This window comes from Crocodylus siamensis, chromosome 2 (genome assembly GCF_052110815.1).
Source record: "Crocodylus siamensis isolate JL-2025a chromosome 2, ASM5211081v1, whole genome shotgun sequence".
NCBI classification, from domain to species: domain Eukaryota; kingdom Metazoa; phylum Chordata; order Crocodylia; family Crocodylidae; genus Crocodylus; species Crocodylus siamensis.
In genome coordinates this window covers 76,956,336-76,976,017 of record NC_143396.1, presented here as the reverse complement: position 1 = coordinate 76,976,017, position 19,682 = coordinate 76,956,336, and the positions used below count along the sequence as shown (strand labels likewise).

Sequence of the window (19,682 nt, the reverse complement as noted above, 5' to 3'; positions counted from 1 at the left end):
TGCATGACTCTTTATTTGTCACCTTCTGCGCCAACTCTTGCCCTGGCAGATGCCTGGCATGTATCAGACACATGATTTATTACCTCATTTAATCAGCACTGTGAAGGAAAGAATGATATATTTTCTTTTTAAATTACAAATTAGGCATCTTCTCCCTATTTTTAGTGACAGGAGCACTGACTTTTTTACATCTGAGGTACACCATTTATTGCTCACTGAAGAATTTAAATACTGACTGTCTCTCATGCCTGCCTCTGAAAGTAAAATTTATGTAATATCACAGCATATAAATGAAGCCATCCTACCTCAATGTTTTATTGTCATGGCAAGCTTGCCTGAACCGATTCCATTGGTAATAAATGGCCTGAATGTGTTGTCTCCTGGAGATTTAAAGGCCATTTCATTTCATTTTGCTTTCTGTTTTGCACATCACATTATAATTTCTTTATCAGAAGTCATACTTTTGCATAGGCATTGAGGGATGTGTGTTTGTTTGAACAGTAAGCTTACTGGCTTCTCAGTATATATATATATGTATGATGCAAAGGCTTTCTGAGGAGGTAATATCAACAGCAACCTGTGGGCACTCAGATAAAATTAAACTGAAATGGGTATAGTAAAAACCAGATTTTTCCCCCTTCTCTTTTCCATGTAGAGAAACTCAAGGAGTTCTCTGTGATAGCGGTGTTTATTTTGACATTATGGATGAAAAGTAATTTAAAAAAAACAAAGCTGATAGATATTAGTGATGGAAAACACCAATGAATCTGTCAGCTCAGGAATAGTACCTTATGACTAAAGAAAAGCAAATATAGTGCATATATTAATGAAAAGTGAGAAAATGAAATCTGGTTCTGGGTTGGATTTCCTTCTCCTGAATTTTCTGTATGCTTGCTATACAAGTTGTACTGTAATCTATAGCTTATGGCTTCAGGGCTTCTGGTAGTCTCCTCTGAAGAGGGCAGGAAGAACCTGTTGCTGTCAGTGTATTACTTCATGGCTTGACATCTGTTTTTCTGTGTGGTTAGATTTTGGGGGGAGTTTGGTCCTTGCCTTTTTCTGAGGCACTGAATATTGACCATCACTAAAGATGGGAGTTTGGGCAAGGTTCTCCTATCCATACTGAAAAACTGCTTGAATACTGGTTGGCGGGTCCTATTCACGCATTCCTGATTAAACTAATCACCAGACTTGGGGCAGGAAGGAGTTTTCCCTTAGGAGCTTTTCTTTCTTCTGATTGGGACAGACCGCTGTGTTTTTCCCCCTTCCTCTCTAGCATGGGGTATTGTTTAATTTTAGGATGTTCTAGACATACTTTACCTAAAAAAAATTCCTTACTATTTCAGGGCCCCAAGGTATAGTGGCACCCTTGGTCTTTCATGCTCTCTACCTGTGGCACATTTTAGGTTTCTGAGGCTTTTGGAATTTGTACTGAAAAGCTATAAAATATTCTCAAATGCTTGTCCTATATATTAATAAAGCATGAGGATCATAGTTTTGTATTTCCTCTGACCTTTTCAGAGCAACCCATACTTTTATGACCACTTAGACTGTAATGTGTTTTATGTAGGGTCTACCCTTGTAACCAGCTAAACTCTGTGGCTTTCATGAAAATAGATACAGGGCTTCTCCAGGACTTTCAGTCACAGGGGTGCCAATTTATTGAGAACCACACTGCTCCTAATTTTACTATTTGTGTAACCTTAGAATATATAGGGACATTTGATTAGAGGTCATCTGTTGTCCTTTATCTTATTGTGGCATCAGGATGGCAGGATTGGAGCTCCTGAGCATCCCAAGACATAATATAAGTTTCAAAAGGAAATGCAGAATAGAAGCATTTTTATACTGATTTGAGAACCATTATTACCTGTAACTGGTGATGTCTGTCTTCACCTTCAAAACCATTTTATAACCACTGGCAATGTGTAGGGGATGCACGCGGGTGCATGTGAACCCCTGTGATTGGCTGTGCAGCCCCTGGAAGTGCCAGCCGCGAACTGGAAATGTACTTCCGGTTTCGTCACTGGCTTGGCAATCGGCTGTGGGGGACCCCCTCCCCCGCCATCAGTGATCTGGTGTGCCCCCAGGCTCTGGAGGCACCAGTCGCCCAGTTTTATAATTGACTGCTGAAATTGTTTCCTACTTCTGCTACTGTTGTAGTCAAGTGAGTAGAAAAATTCTCTCAAACAATATTCTGATTTCTCTTCATTTCAAAATCTCAAAATTAAACACACAGTAGCTATAATTATTAATTCTTTAAACTAGCGTAGTCACTGTACCAGCAAGTAGCAAGCTCCTGTAGCTGATGGGACTAGCAGCCATGGCTGCCAGGACTAGCGTACCGTGGCTGCCAGGACCCGGAGTTCCCAGCTGTGGGGCACTATTGGGAGGGAGAGTCCTGGGTGCCATGAGTACTGCTGGGGCTGAGAGTCCCCTCCATTGTGGGATCCCAGGCCTGGCTGCCCATGGTACATCCCAGCAGCTGGGAGCCCCAGCAGCTGAGGGGGGTCCCAGCCACAGGGGCAGACCCTGCTACATGTGCAAATTCAAGATGGATAGAAACCAGCTATAAAAAGTATTTCACATTTTCCAGAAATAACTTTATAGCTGGTTGGGCCTTTTTAAGGCACAGTAGTTAATTTGCACATGTAGGTGGTCTAAATTACTTACACAATTAGCCCGGTAATTGCATAATACAAGTAACTTGTAGAGAAGGCCTTACAGTCAGAAACAAGACAAAGCCAATCCAAAGCCCAGAGTGACCAATGGCACCAAACGGCAAAAAATCTCAAAGGAATCTGCATCACACAGAGACTATCATAATCTTACAAACTCAGTTTCAGAGAGAATTAGTGTGCAGCTAAGAGCTTCAATAAATACAGCATGTCATCAGCTGCTATGCGTTTCTGCCCTCTTTTCCCTGCCAAATAAAGTTATTGCATTTATTCAGAGTAATAATGAACTTGACAAGGCAAGGTGTTTCATCAAAGGCAATGAATTATTTTTCCTCTTGTAGATGTATTAAGGGGGAGGCAAAACTGTGGGTAATTTCATTCCTATTGTTTGTTTTTAATTAGAAGAAAAAAAATGTTCCCAAATGTGCTGTTTTGTGATGCAAACACAGTCAGGCTATACAGACAGAAGAGTATGGAATCTATCAACAGCTGTACATCTGCACCTTAATTTTATTAGCAAGCCATCCATCCGTTTGCGTCAAGCTGGCGGCCAACTATTGAGATAGCCTGCAAGTTTATTTCACCTCCCAACCTCAGAAACAACTTAGTCCTGCCAATTAAACCGTTCATTTTTAAAAATTGTTTTCTGTGCATCTTTATGTATAATTAATAGAAACAAGAAACCCACTTGGGAAGGACAGCATTTCTAAAACCACATGACAAAAATGTTCATCTGGCCTTGGGCTTCAAGAACCAGAGGGCAGATGAGCATCCTGCAGTTGTTTTGGCCATGATTATATAGTGGATGGCAGCTTGCCAGTAGCAACTGTGCAATAAAAGGTCTAGAATGTCAGTGGCTTCCTCTGTGTGTTGAAACAAAGAACAGTTGTAGTTTATGAACCATCTCAGAAAGGATTCATGGGAGATAATGAAGGACTTGAAACTGTAAAGAATGAAAGGGCACCGAGGGCCTACAGTGACACATGTTGTTCACCTGTTTACCAGCAGATCCATTATTTTAGCCCTCCGTAGTTAATAGCCCCATTTCTTTTCCCCTCCTTTCCAGAACACTTGAAAGAGAAGTTGGAGGAATACATGGCTCGTTTTGCCAAAGTGAGGATTGTGCGCACCAAGAAACGAGAAGGGCTCATTCGTACCAGGCTGCTAGGAGCCTCAATGGCTAAAGGAGAAATCTTGACATTCCTGGATTCCCATTGTGAAGTCAACGTGAATTGGCTGCCTCCCTTGCTTAGTAAGTGTTTGTACATTAATTCACCATTATAGTCAGAACACATAGTAGAAGTGCCAAGAATCACACTTGTGTCCCATAGTAAGATCACTTCACTACACCAGACAGCTGGACTTATTCTGCAGCTGGTGTGTGGCAACTCATATCCTCAGCACAAAGTAAGATTTGCAAACCCTGGCTTATACTACTGAATTTCTTTGGAATAATTTGGCTGAAAATATATGCTGATTATGCAGTAATCAAAGAGGAGAAAGAGTCCATGCTGCTTAATTTTGCAGTCATCTGTGAAATACAGAACTAGTAACAGTTCTGAAGTATAATTCAGATCTACATGAGTTTTTTAATTTGTTCATAACAAATATCAGCATCAAGTTAGATATGTGCCAGAAACCTAAAAGCATTAAGGAATTTTTTATATGCAGGTATTGTAGTTCTTCCTCCCCTTACGCATTCCACTAAATCAGCATTTGTTGTAAATGTATCCCAGACCTTGGACTTAAAGCCAATAACAACTGCATTCACAATAGGAAGCTAAGAAAGAATGATTTGCTATCGACTGCTTTGCTGGATTCCAGCTAGAACCAGCAAAGCTCCATTAGTCAAAGAAATGGAAGGAATCAATTGTAGGTAGTCTAGGATTAAAGTCAGGAAACAAGGCCCTCTCCCCTGTATACTCAACTACTCACACAACTCTAACAAAGTTCAGTGCTTCCCTCTTTTGTGTAATAAAGAAAAAAAATTCTACTTAAAATTTAAATCTTACATAAAAGTTTGCAGCAATTTAGAGTTTCATCAATGAGCAGCCATTTCCTGAAGTTTGCTGCTGGGACTGATTTGACAGCAAAATATGCTCATTAAACATATGCAGGCAGCAAAATACTGTTCCTGAAGTATGCCACATAACCCAGAAAGATAATAAGTACTGTCCCTTAATATCCCTCTCAAATCGATACCAGAATCTATAAAATTTAAACCCATCTCCCTTCAGACTAGGGGACTAAATTACCTACCAGTCTCTCCCTGAGTTATCACTTTTTTCTAATCACAACATCCTCATTTTTCTCAATGGCATCACTGCCTTCATGTAAAATCATAATTGCCAACAATGTAAAGGACATTTGACTTCACCTAACATAAACATGACTTCTACAAGGCATGCAGCTGCTGAAACTTCTGGCCATGCTCAGTTTATCAAGCTCAGAGAGAAGTCTCTTGCCTTTGTGGGTTAATTGGATGTCATAACTAGTGCTAATAACTTCAGATGAGCCTAGGCAGAGCTGCAAGCAGCTAATTAGCCAACAAAAGAGCCCTGCAGATACAGCTATCATGCTTCCAGCCTAGGTGGCAGTCTGCCCAGAGAAGGACAGCCCAGAGGGTGGTCTGGCTGAGCATGCTTAGTTTACCAGGTAGGCATAGCCACCACAGCCAAGGATTGGCTGGCTCTACACCCATTAAACCAGGCAGTTGAGGGAGAAAATAAAGAGGAGCAAAGCAAGTGCAGAGGCAAAATGACCAAAACAAAAGAAAATTGTTTTTAGGGTACCCTGCCTACAGTCTTTCTAAAGAGGAAGAATGATCTATTTCAGGACCAAGTAAATTGCAAAAACACTCTTAATAATTTTTTAATGAGAGCACTGTTAAAATCCAACTCTCTTAATGATGGGTCTTTTTGAAGGTTTTTACCACAGAATCTACCTGACAGTTCTTTCAGCGTTGAGTAAATATACCGTATTTACTCAAATATAAGATGAGGCTTTCCCCCCTAGGCTGCAGGCAGGAAAAAACTCTGCATTTTACATGTGTATACAAGAAAACCTCATTAAATACACTGTCTATCATTAAACTGATGCTAAAAGCAGTATGTGCTCCATAATGGAAAGCAACTATGAAGCTGATTAAATGCATCCAGCAATGAACATGACTATAAAACACATGGCCCATACTGATGAGAATGTGTGTGTGTGTGTCCCTTAAAAAACAGGAAGTGTTACTTCTGTAAGGAACTGGTATTGGTTCTGTAGGTACTGCTATAGCAGGATGGCACCAGGAGGGCCAGAGCCAGCTCTGACACTCTTCCCCTTGGTGCTAAAAAGGTGGAGATGCTGTTGGGAATTGACCACAAGGATAAGTTAGTAAGATATATGGTAGTGCCCATTTTACTCAATCCTCATGAGTGCCAACTCTTTCTCAGGACATGGTGAGCTACTACATTGAATGCATTTTAATTTCTGTTTCACTCCTACTGCTGAGCTGTGCCTTTCTTTCCCATTTCCAATGAATTCTGTTTCTTCAGCCTTAAATGTCTGGCAGACAACACCAAATGGGGGCCCAAACAGTTCACTATAAAATCCCTCTGTTGCCCCCTCTCTAGTGTGCCTCACCCCTCTCCATGAGGTGGAGCTGGACCAAGCTGCCCCACACCTCATCTGCATATACATTTTGGGGGATCCCAGGATTCATGACAAGAACATCCAGTTTCAGTCATGAGTGGGCAACTAATTAGCACATGAATCCTTTGTGGGAGGTATCTGAAGTACACGCACATATTGAGCAGTGCTGAGCTGTGGGGTCACCATGGCTTGAAATGCTGTTAACTCTACTGGGGTCCAGCTTAGTGAACTATATAGTAAATCATGAGCCTTTTGGTTTTGCACTAGGGTCATGCATAGTTTGTACTATATGCAAGTAGATACAATTGCTGTCCAATAGGAAGTGTGTTTATGGAGTACCTGTGCTAAAACTTGCAGCAATTTCAAGAAAGGTAAAATTCATCAATTTGGGATGAACTAAATTACTGTGGGTATGTTTATTTTAAAGTCAGTGTTCTCAAATTTGCCCATGACTTCCTAGTGCTCAGGAAGAACAGGATCTGACAATAAGGAATGGAGAAGGGGCTCTGAGAGAGAGAGGGTCACCTGACCACCCCCCTCCCCCACAGATATATTTTCCCTCCTGTAGCAGTGAGAGGGGGACAAATTCAAGGCAAACCTCCAATTGTTAGATTCTATACCTGGAAAATTGTAAGAAATTTATAAATTTTCCATATATGGAATCTAATAACTGGGGGGTCATCTTCTATTCAGGGCCATTTTATATTTGAGTAAATATGGTACTGCTGCTTTCTTGCTGCATCTCTGTAGGTTTCCTTCATTGTCTGTCACTGGATCTGGACACGTGTTGGAAGGCCTTCACACTGAGAAACACTTGGCAATGTCCTAGTGTGGAAATTTTCTAAATTTATTGGCCTACCCCATCTTTCTAAATAGGTCCTCTGCGTGAGTCCTCACCAATACTAGGACTGTGTTCAGAATAATCAGGGGAAGAAGTTTGGAGCATTTGCAGCTTAGATCTTTCTTCTGTAAGAAACTTACACCAATTGAACTTCTAGATTGTTGGTTTCAGTGGTGCAAACCTCAGCATGAACATTCTTATTTCATGCTAAGATGTGTTTGTTTTAGGTTAGCTTGTATTTGATTTCTAACTGACTCAAACAAAGCTAAAATAAGAATATCTACTCACAGTTTTGCACTGGGTTAATCAGTCCTTTTTAAAATCAGATTTTCAGGTGGACAAATGCAACCTTGTCAAAGAGAAAAGGAGTTAGCTCCCACTGGAGCCATGCCATAGCTCCCTGATACATTGTGGTTATTGGGGCATACCTTTTTAGTTTGTTTATTTTTACAAATACACAATTAAAAAAAACAAACAGATTTCCTTGCAAGTTTTTCAAAGATATGGCCGACAGGCAGAAACCACGCATACAATTTTTTGTGCCAAAAAGAATTTGTACGAAAGTTATGAACAATGAATAGGGGAAGGAGACTTACGCAGGATTTCAGCCTCAGCTCAGCAGCCACTCGGGTACCTGTTACATTATGTATGTGCCCATGTGTAGAAATGCGGGTGATCTAAGTTTATTGGCTGATGGCTGAGTCATTTGAATGAAGGCAGAGTGCTTATTTGCTGTCTTCACATGTGCGCACATAACATAGAGAAATGACATTTTCCCTTCTGAGGCCATACTGCACTGTCACAGCTCCCTGGGGAAGAAGCAGGTTCCACAGTACAGTGTAGCATAGACATAGAAGTGTTTTCTTATACTTAAAAAACTTGCTGGCTTCCAGCAGGGGATTATGAGTGTGTGGCACCCTGTACAGTGCTCTCCCTGCCTATCTGGGTCACTTCCTTGCTCTCAGAGTTCCAATCCTGCAGGCTCTTTGAAGACGGAGGCTTCTTACAGATGCAGAAAAGGATGTAAGCTACACATCCACCTCAAACCCGGTCCATCAAAAGCTGTCCCATAGCTAACAGAAGGATCAGGATCAAACTGCCATAATCCCACAGCTGTTGATAGGACTACATTGAAAAGAGATTACATTCAAAGTAGCATTATACTGATAATTAAATATGGCCTTCGATACTGCACTAGTGAATTCAGTTAAAATTTGGCAAGTGACAAAGCCCCAAACTGACAAAACAACTTCATTGCAGGAGTCTGGGTGAGGCTTTTGTAGTTTGATGAGAGAATTATCTTGTTTTTTATTTATTTTAGCATTAAAATCTCTAGTTTTAAAGCTCCTCGTCCCAAACTTTCAGACATAAACATTTCTCACTACCGGTCAGGTCAACTCCCATTTTTGGATAGGGTAAGTCACTGACTACAAATAAGAAAGCTGCAGCTGTTTCTGTAAAGTGAAAAAAAAATGTTTTTTGAAATTTAGCCATTCAAAAGTAAGATATGCTAATATCCATGATGGTAATAATCCATTAAACTTTCTCTGTCCATCTAGATTGTTATTCCACTCACATGACTGTTGTGAGTGTCTTATCAAGAGATATTGAAAACTGTCCCTTTAGAAACATAGAGAGAAGACCCTACAATGTGTTATTTTTAAAGAAGTGCCACTATTTCCAAATATAGCAGCATCTCACTTGGCATTCTGGGATTTTTCTTTATACTGGTGACCAAAAATAGGTATTTTTTGTTTCTGTCCTTTCATGCTTTTCTTAACCAAGATGGGCTCCTAAAGGTACATTGCAAGAGTGAGTTCACCAACAGCAAATCTCAGAGCTGCCCCTTTCCCAAGCCTTAAATTCAGCAGGGCAGGATGATGAGTCAAACTGACATTTCTGATGAAAAAAGATAAAGCAAAAGGATGTATCTGCTTTAAAAACAAGAGAAGGTGAAAATAATGTTTTAGCTCCTTCTCAGAGAAAGGAGTAATAAAGGTGACAAGCCCTCTTGTTGCTGTTTCCCATTTGAAATAATTGCAGCATTTGACCTCCAAGCTGGTTGGTGTGCCTTAAAGTGCTGCAGGAGCAGAGGCTGTATTATCACTAAGTCCAATATTGATATTTTGGAACACTAATAAATGGACATTTCCTTCCCAAGACTTTGCAGTACACACCTCACACTAAACAAGTATTTCTATATTTTGCTTGCAGCCTTGTTCCTAAGGTGACAGACTGGGGACAGCCCAGAGTTGCAAAGTGACAGAGATATAGATGACTGGACTTCCGCAGGTCTCATTGGGATGTCTCTCTTTTTAAAGAACTGTAATTGCATCTAATCAATGCCCAAATGCATTAAATCCACTTTGGATAAAGGGTTGATGCAGATTTGAAAAGTGAAATGATTTGGGGGCCACAGGGAACTAAGCAGGCAATCTTTGAACTTCAAGAAGCCTGTGGGATTTGCTTTGCAGTAATATGATAGATGGCTTGACTAGATATGCCATTTCCTATTTTCTACTTTCATTTTTCAGACCAGATTGCACTAAACCACAAAACTATTGTGTGTCCCATGATCGATGTCATTGACCACAATCACTTTGGCTACGAGGCGCAGGCGGGGGATGCCATGCGAGGAGCCTTCGACTGGGAAATGTACTACAAAAGAATACCGATTCCTCCAGAGCTCCAGAGAGCTGATCCTAGTGACCCTTTTGAGTAAGTAACTGTAAAGGGGAAGAGTTGGAACAAGAGGTAGAGAGCACAAACAAGATAACTGTAAAAAATAGAAAAACCCATGCTCAGGACTTTCTAGACTAATTAACACTAATTAAATGGTAATAGGAGCAAACTGCAAAACAGTGAAAAGGTTCAAGGTAGCAGGTTGGGGAATATCTGAAGTTCTGCTTCAATAAACGGAATAGCCCTGTCTCTCGCGTAGTATGTGTTGTAGGTAAACATAAGAAAGATGCACATACTTATAGTTAACAGGAAAGAAGAGATGAGGATGGACAAGGCAAAAAATGTGACTGTAGTTATTCTCTTTATCATTCTTAAGATAATTTTCTGTATAGATGTTGGTTTATGATTTCTCTTGCTGGAGATGGATGGTAATAGATGCATCAATAGCTGAGTCCACATTCTGCTAGTGAATGCCCTATTTATGATTGATGGTATTACTACTGTATATATATTGCTATAATTTTAACACAAGTGTCAAGCCAGAATACTAATAACACTGGATATTTAGCTGATTTGTAAATAATCTCTGAAAGCAGGTTTCTGATCCCAGTAGCCTAAGGATCAGATAATTCACAGTAATGGGTTCATCGTCTCCACAAAGCTGGATCCATTGTTATTTTATTTTATTTTATTCCTGTCCTGTAAGGATGAGGGAGGATTTATCCTCATCAGCAGAGGGAGAAGAGAAACAGACTTGGCTTAGCTGGGTAAAGCCTCAACATTTCTTATGCAGTACACATCGCAGCAGGACTGGCAGTGAGAGTTGCTCTGATTCTCTCATTATCCAGTGCTGAAATTCCACACTGTATCTGTAGTCACCATTCAGACTTTCACAGTTTCAACACTCCAAGGAGATGTCTGTAGCCTCAGATCTCTAGCCTGCCTGAAACAATGGGTCTGATTCTTGCAGAATACAGCGTTTGTATCCAGGGGATTATCATGTCCTGTTCTTAGAGGAAAAGATGATATTGGAGCATTCCAGGGGCTTGTCTTTTACTAAAAAGTTAACTTGTAATACACCTTGATGCCTTTTAACTTGTTCTGGTCCTGGCATACAACCTCTCAGGCATGCACAGTGACACCTGAATTAGAACTGTTTGTCAGCATCTAGTGCAACTGCTCTGTAACATGGATGCTGGCTAGCACTGCACCACAATGCTTGAGGGCTGCTAAACCTCCAGCACCTTTCCACAAGTCCCCCAGGGACCCATGAACTCTTCTGAACATTTTCTAACACTTCATACATGCTGAGTTCAGTATTACAGTCCACATTTAACTCCATTACCAATGCTGCAAGTTACAAGCTCTCTTGGGTAAGGCAAACACTTCCCTAACATTTAATAGCATGCAATTTAAGAAAGAAAAGGATTCTTAGCAGGAAGACTTTAAAATCTGTGGTGTTCAAATTGCTGGTGTAGACGAGGCCTTGTGCTTCTGTAGTCATAGAGGTGTGTGAAAAGTTTTCATAAAATGTTACTAAAGCAGAATGGCAGAATTTGACACACGCTTTTCCCTACAGCCTAATCTGAAATTTGTACTATTTCGTCCAGTTAGGCCAGAGCCATCATGCAAAGTCAAGTCAGCAAAGGTGCTGTGTGCAACATGTACCATGCTGGCCCTGTACAATGTGTGTGGCATAAGCCTTGGATGTTGGCTGGTGTGTGCTTCGTGTAGCATGTGGGATCAGGCACACTGGACACAGCACAGGATTACCTATGTCTGGAAGCATAGGGGAGCTGGGATGGGACAGGAGCCAGAGCTGGGCTTACCCCTGCTCGCCCTACCAACACTGGTGCCAAGCCCTCCATTCCAACCCCCTCTAATCCTCCTCTGTAAGAGGAAGAGGAAAGGTTCGGATTTGGGAGCCTCCCTGCTAGCTTACCTGTCCACACTGCTCTTCCTTCTGTTCTCCCCTCCCCCCTCTCTCCTGTCCCATTGAGAAGAGGAAGCAGAGGGAGTTGAGAGCAGAGGGGCAGGTTGCTGTAGTCTTTCTAGGACCCCCTGGCTGGAGCTAAATGAGGCTGCAGAATTGAAATATTCCAGCCAGAATGGCACAGGAGCCTACATGTATCTGTTGGTCGAAATACTCCCGTTTTGAAACATTTCCAAATGTATTTCACTTGGAAACATTTCATTCATTATATCTGTCCTCACCCTCTATGACTATGACTATGCCAAGAGGCATTATTTATTTTACAGTTACAGTAGCTCCCCTTTTATTTGTACATATTCATATTAGAACATTTCCCTTTTGCCTTAAACTTCTGCGGTACTCCTTTCTTTGGGCCCCTAATTCTTATAGATTAATTATCCACCTGAATTAACCATCATTAGCATTTATGCCAACTTGCTGCAATGATATTATTGTGGTTAGTACTTGTACCTTCTAGCTCCATATGCTTTTTAAAATATCCAGTGTTATTCCTCATTTATTTTAATATCTTTCATAGATTCATAGATGTTAGGGTCAGAAGGGACCTTAGCAGATCATTGAGTCAGATGACCCCAGCCAGGTGCATGTCTAGCCTCCTCTTAAAGACCCCCAAGGTAGAGGAGAACACCAACTTCCTTGAAAGGCCATTCCAGATTTTGGCAACCCTTACCGTAAAGAAGTTCTTCCTGATGTCTAATCTAAATCTGCTGTCCATCAGTTTGTGGCCATTTTTCCTAGTGACTCCAAAGGGTGCCCTGCTAAACACAGCATCTCCTATTCCTTGCTGTACCCTCTGATGAATTTGTAAATGGCCACAAGATCACCTCTCAGCCTTCTTATGTTCATCTTGGAGGCAGCAGTGACTCCAAGATCCCTTTCTACTGCTGTGCTGCTGAGAAGGTCCTCCCCCAGCCTGTTAGCATGCTGGTGATTCCTTCTCCCTAGGTGCAGCACCTTGCACTTGTTCTTGTTGAACTCGATCCTGTTCCATTCCACCCACTTTTCCAACCTGTCCAGATCCACCTGGATTATTCCCTACCATCTGGTGTGTTAACTTTACCCCATAATTTGGTATCATCTGCAAATTTGGACAGAATGCTTTCCATGCCCTCATCCAAGTCACTGATGAAGAGACTGAACAGCAGCGGTCCAAGAACTGAGCCTTGTGGGACTCCACTGCCCACCTCTTTCCAGGGTAATACCAACCCATCCACCACCATTCTCTAGATGCAAGCCCTGAGCCAGTTTGCCACCCACCTGACCATGTAATCATGTACATCACCACCTGTCAGTTTATTTACGAGAATAGAAGGAGATACCATATTGAAGGCTTTCTTAAAATCCAGGTAGATTATATCCACCTTGATTCCTTAACCTAGGCATTTTGTGACCTGGTCATAAAAAGAAACAAGGTTAGTCAGGCAGGATCTACCTGCTATGAATTCATGCTGGTTGCCCTTTAGCATTGCTTTTCCCACTGGACTCCCGCAAATGTAACCCTTAATTTTTTCAAAGGTCTTCCCGAGTATAGAGGTGAGACTAACCAGTCTATAGTTACCCAGATCCTCCTTCCTTCCCTTCTTGAAAATAGGGACCACATTTGCCTTTTGCCTGGGACCTGGCCTGAGCACCAAGAGTGCTCAAACAGCTGTGCCTGTCACTCTGCTATGACAATTCTTTCAGCACCTTGGATGAAGATCATCCAGGCCAGCTGACTTAAACACATCCAGCCCCTTTGCTTCCACCAATCAGATGACTTCTTTCACTTGTCTGTATCTCCTATCTTTGTGGGCCTAATGCTGTAAAATCATATGATCTACTTAGATAAAGCTATGCTTAGACCTTCAGCCGAAGCCTACTTTTGGTATAGATGCTTAGATTTGCTGCAAAAACTGAACTTCAACCAAGTCCTAAAAATCACATTCATAAATTATGTACATGATTTTGCAAAATGTGAGAGAGGAGAGAGTCCGGTTATTAGTGCTTGCAACTCAGGTGGGTTGGTTGTCATTTCTTGGCTGGGGAAAAAGGTGATGAGCATCTAGGGTCTGATGGGATGTTAACAGAAATCAGCTGAGTCACCCCTTTCTCTCACAGAATGGGAAACAGTTTGAGGCCTGTTGTGGCTAAATCAATCCTTTATTTAAAGTACATTTTTTTCTAGAATAAAATGGTCAGAAGCGTTGTTGAAAACTGATTGTGCTTTGGCTGGGGATTATTATTTTCTATTTCAAATCCTGGATTTTTTCTTTAACATGTAAAATAACACTTCTGCTCCACTGATTCTGTGGAGTGAGCAATGTTTTTAACTCATAACTTTTGACAAATAAGTTAAACATTACAAACATCATACCTAGGATATCAGTAAGTTAATTGATCTAGACAGCAGTGAAGAGGCTGAACTATTTTCCTTTGGGTACTGCAGTACTGAAACTAGGGACAGAGTTAGCCAGAAACATAATTATAATGTTACTATTTTGTAAGCAGTAGAATTTTTTTTAAGTGAAGCTAAATATTTTCCAATTGGTATTCTAACAGCTTTACTTCTGGCCAACAGTATCTTGTCTGATCAAATTCTTAATGAACTGGAAAATTGCCAACATTTTTAGTATGATACCAACAAATAATGAGTATGTGATCTAAAAAGAGTGTTGATGGGATTTTTTTTACCATTTAAAATGCCAATAGAGTGTATGTTTTATCAAAAAGACTAGGGATAGAAATTACACATAAACAGGTTTAAGTGATCAGAAACTGGTTTAAACCTATAATGGAGCAGAAGTTCAGTGCACATGAACCAGTTTCAAAATGCTGAACCTAGTTTAAGATAAACCTGGTTGAGTGTAATATCAGACTTAACTGAGTTAGGTCAAATCGGTTTATGAAACTGGCTGAGACCCCTGGCAGCCAGGCCCGCTTCATGCAGGCAGGGCCCGGCTGGATCCGAGAGTGTGTGACTTCTGCCTGCAGTGCCAGAAGCCGCAGGTGACAGCAGGAGCTGGCCCGGTTCTGTCTGAGGGTGCGCAGGCCTGGCCTGGCCAGCCACCTGTGCAGCCGCTTGTCTGAGGCAGCCTCGCACTGCTGGTGGTCTCTGCCAGGAGCAGGCATGAGCGCCCTGACGGCTGCGGCTGCTGCTGCAGGGGGGGGCTGTGGGCCATATGGTGGGGTGGGCATGGGACTCCCCCACCCCCACAAACTCACCCTGCAAACCCACCCCCACAAACCCCATACCACCCCAAACCCTGCAACCTTCCCCACAAACCCCACTCCCACCCCCCCACACTCCTTCCCCTCCAAACCCCACATCCCCCTACACATCTCATGCCCTCCATGCCCAGCTGCCAGACAGGACAGGACCTGCTGGTGGGAGCTACAGCTGCCGGGGCAACTGCCACACTGCAGCCCTGCGCCATGCCCACACCAGTGTTAGGACATGAGGCCCTGGCATGTAGAGGCTTCTGGTGGGGAGTGGGGGTGATGGGCTAGGAGGATGGGTGGAGGTGGCAGCAGGGGGTTTTGTGAGAGAGAGAGAGAGAGAGAGATGGAAGTCAGGGTAGGAGAGGCAGCCAGAGCCAGGCTTAGAGCTCCCCTGATCCTCTAGAACAGCCTGTGCAGGGGGAGGCTGGTTTGGAAGGGAAGGGGCTTGGCCAGCCCAGTCCCTGAGCCCTAGTCAAGGGCTTCCCTGGAACAGCGTGGGGATCACTGGGGCCTGGGCACAGGGAGCAGAACAGCAAGGGTTGGCACTGCTCAGAGCCACAAAGCAGTAGGTAGTCCAGCTGCAGCTGGACTCATGTCCTGATGCTGGGACAGAGCTGCAGCTGTGAAGGAGCTAGTGGGGGAAACCAGGGGCTGTGGGTTAGGAGTGACAGGCACTGGCAGGGCTGTGGGTACGGCAGTCATCATAGAGGACATTCTGGTTTTCTGCTACTCTGTCTTCTATTGATACGAAACCCAGTGCCTTTATGTCCTCTGCTTTTCTCTTGAAGACATAAAGGCAGCTTTTTATACTTCTGGGGCCAGCATAGATGCTGGCCCCAGTCTCTAGCTCCCCCTGGCTGGAGACCTGGGAGGAGCTGGGCAGGATCAGTTTGCCCCAAGTGGCACAATTTGCCCGACATCAACATGCATGTACAGGCACATGTGCTGAGGCACAAATCTTGAGCACAAATTTGTGCCATTGTTATTTGAGTTGGAAGGTCACTGAATTGGGAATTAGCCATCCATTCTACTCCTGCATTTTCCCAACAGAGGTCCTATTCCAAAGGAGCAGTCTGAATGTGCAATAACCTTTATGATCCCAGCTGTAACATGGAGTTTCTTGGAGATAGTTCTGTATGGCTGGTGTGGTTTATGCAGGTTTCCCAACTTCTTTGAGTTGCAGTTAGTCAGGTTAAAGTATTTAAAACAAGATGGAATATCTAAAAGATATGCTTTAATCCAGCTCTGGAGAAATTCTCCTGTTTTGGGAAGTGAAAGTTGAGCTGAATGGTTGTCAGCAAGCACAAAATTATTTTCACAGAAAAATATGTGCACATTCATGTTCATTTCTTGCCCTACATTGGGCGAGGGCAGAATAGGAAGCATTGCATTGCTCACAAGATGCTTGTAACACTTACAACATAGCACACAACAGTTAAACTGCTTCTTTAGTCTCATGACAACTGAAATGCTTTAATCTAACTGTAACTCAAGTAATTGCATTCCATATAGGGGTAAGTAGGTGAAATTAATGGTCTGTGATATGCTGGAGGTCATACTACGTGATTTAATAGCTCTTTGGGCCTTAAGCTCATTGAAACTTTAATATAGAGGTTTTGATACAGAAGAGTGCTGGGAAGAGACTGATCTTTATTTCCTGGCATGAGTCACATGACAATAATTAGTGTTGTAACATGTTAGTCCCCCTTCTACATCTATTGATGTCAGTAGCCACCCTGATGAGGGTACCAATTTTTACTTTTCCCTTGTTTTTTTTAATCAGGTCGTAAAAATGAGAATGTTAATCCAAAACAATCATTCTGCAATCACAAACTAATATAGGTAATTAATCTAACACAAACATACATGCATAGATGGTGGAAAGACAGGATAGTTCTTCAGGAAAGGGACTGCTATTTTGTATGGAACCCAGCTCCGTGGAGCTTTGAACCATGATCACGGGACTTCGGTAATGACAGTTAAGGCATGGGCAGAACCCTGACATGAGAATATTTTTCCATCTCTCAATAACTATAATTGATAAAGCAGTAAAACATTGAAGCTCTTTAGTGTTTTGATCTTATGCTCTTGTCTTCCAATTAACCTTTCTGCAGTGGTCTTTTCAGCCTCTGAGGTGCACCTACCAACTTCTGACCTATGTTCATTGTATCTGGGTTTTTTCAGAACCTGTGACTGAGCAAGCTCATGTTGTTTCTGTGAGACCAGATAAAGACTGGTTTAGTGCAGTACTGCCCAATCTCCAAGCCAGAAGGCCATTTCATCCAATCCATGGAACTCTCCATGAGTCGGGAAATTTGGTGGCAGGGAAGTGGTGAGAGCATTAATTGCTGCTCCCTTGTTGCAAAATGTTTGGGTTCATGTGGAGTCTTGCAAGCTGGATGGTGTGGCTCTGCACACTAGATCATATCAGTCCATGGGGGTCACTCTATGGCTGGACCCAGAGCAGGTTGGGCAGGCACATGGCCAGATCTGGCATGCAGGTTAGGGGGCCCACAGCTGGATCATAACTGCAGACTGATCCCATGTGCCAACCTCATGCTGGATCCAGCTGGTGGATGAGGATCTAGTGGGACTCTAGGATCAAGGCCCTGCACAACATATCTGGCCCACAGGGCCAGGAGTCTGAGCACCACTGGTTTAGTCTGTAAAGTAACTAGCCCAGGGCATAGGAGATCTGGATTCAATTCTCAGCTCCACCTACGACTTCCTTTGTGATTTTAAGCAAGGTAGCTGTATTCCAATTCCCCACCTGCAAAGTGGGGATAAGAGCACTTTCCTAGTTCAGAGACCTATTGTAAGAGTACATAGAGAAAATCAAACACTGAAGGATCATGGTAACGGGGAAGGGGAATTTATATTCTTTTCAAGTACTTTCATTGTATTGCAGATATCCTCAAAATGTGTTTTGTAGTATTGTAGATGTTCTCAAGAAAAGGAAACCAGTATCTTCTTTCAGTTTCTTTTGCATGTCAGGGTTGATTATAATGTAGACCATTGATATGGATACTATGGATGGCATAGTGTTAGCCAGTTACTTGCTGTTTGAATTGCATCTATAATTACATACTCAGGCTGTTGTCAGGCTGTTCTTTTTTTCTTTTCTCTTTTTTTTATTCCTTTTGGTTCAGAAACAGAATCCCATGTTTACTTTAGCTCTCTATGAAACTCGTTAGCAGGTCTGTATTTCTTATTTTAGTAATTTTCTGGAGTTTAAAAACACTGTGGACAATGGTTGCTATAATATAGCTTCAGATAGTCTGCTGTTCTACTGATCCCTGCCCTTAACCAAATTCATAAAACCACTCACAACCAGAAATGGTTGCAATCATTTCTTTACAATCTGAGCATAGTGCCACTGTGTTTTTCTCCATGCACGGGGAATATGTACCGCAGAAAACTGTATTGTAGAAAAATAGCTCCTAATTAATGTGATGCACCAGTAGAGAGTAGCATAACCGTTGGAAACAAGTGAGGCACCACTCCCAGGTGCTGACTACGAGGAGGAGCCAGAATTTCCCCCTGGGAGTCTTTGCTACAGCAGGGGCTGCCTGGCGATAGGCCCTAGCAGTGTATTTGGGGGACTGGAGATAAGCAAAACAAACAAAATGGTGCTCTACCCTGGAGAGCCTTTGCCAGAGCTTGCAAAGGCTTCATCCATTATGTTTCTACCTTGAGGGGGAATAGGAGAAGTGAATAGGGCATCAGGGTCTGCTTCCAGAGAGTCCGCACCATGGGGCTGCTGCAGGTGGAGCCAATGGTGCTACAGCAGCAGTGCCAGTAGTAGTATCAGTTGCCTTCAATGTACTGGCAGCTCAGACAGATAAAACGTACCGTTTCCTCCCTGCCATCTGGTCTACAGTGGCCAGCATGCCCCCTCCTCCCACCCAAGGTGCTCAATGAACTCACTACACCTCTGACAATAGGCCCTCAGTTACATTTTAGGACTGAAGGACTCCCTTTCCTTGTTTATTTTAACCTATTTGCTATTGGAATACAAAACAATCACTCTGTATCCATATATGCACTTGATTTTTATGCTTACAGTCAATAAAATGTTAAATACTCATGGCCAAATCTTTTGCTTGTCTAACTTCAAGGGTTTCATAAGAATTATCCAAGTAGACAATCTGGGCCCCAGACTCCAGGGAGGGTGAAGAGTGCAGGAGACTGATAATAGGATATATAACCTTTTACCTCTAGATTTTAGTTCAGTGACCTGGAACAGACATGACCGAACTTTGCTTATAGCTTCCTGGTAGTCTGCCTCAGCAGAAAACAGACATTTAAACATTTTCTTTAGCTTCAGGATGCAGGAGTCTTTATTCTCCAGGTTTCACTTACACTTTACATTTTGTATTTTAACATACAAAACAGAGAGATATCAAATGATTCCCTGAGATCTAAAGTTGTCCACCTGTTACCTCCCACAAGTATTAATTTATAAGTGAGATAATGCACAGCTGCTCCTACACACAGTCACATATTTATAGAATGGGCTACTAACACTATTGCACATCATTTTCAATTATTGAAGCCAACTAGCAATTTCTTGAGCTGACCTTAATCTTCCTTTTAAATTAAAAAGGAGAAGAAACTGGAGAGTGACAGGTTACCTACTGCCTTAGGCTGA

General features: G+C 42.3%; 1 protein-coding gene across 2 annotated transcripts in view; it reads left to right on the top strand.

The window, feature by feature from the left end:
- GALNTL6 (polypeptide N-acetylgalactosaminyltransferase like 6) overlaps positions 1-19,682 on the top strand; it is a 961,474-nt gene that overhangs the window by 809,470 nt on the left and 132,322 nt on the right. Inside the window, exons 6-7 of one of the 2 annotated variants that reach the window (XM_090036188.1) lie at positions 3,745-3,930; positions 9,693-9,876. In XM_090036188.1, coding sequence (XP_089892314.1) covers positions 3,745-3,930; positions 9,693-9,876 — 370 coding nt within the window. The remainder of the gene's footprint in view (positions 1-3,744; positions 3,931-9,692; positions 9,877-19,682) is intronic. The other variant, XM_090036189.1, reaches the window with a different exon arrangement.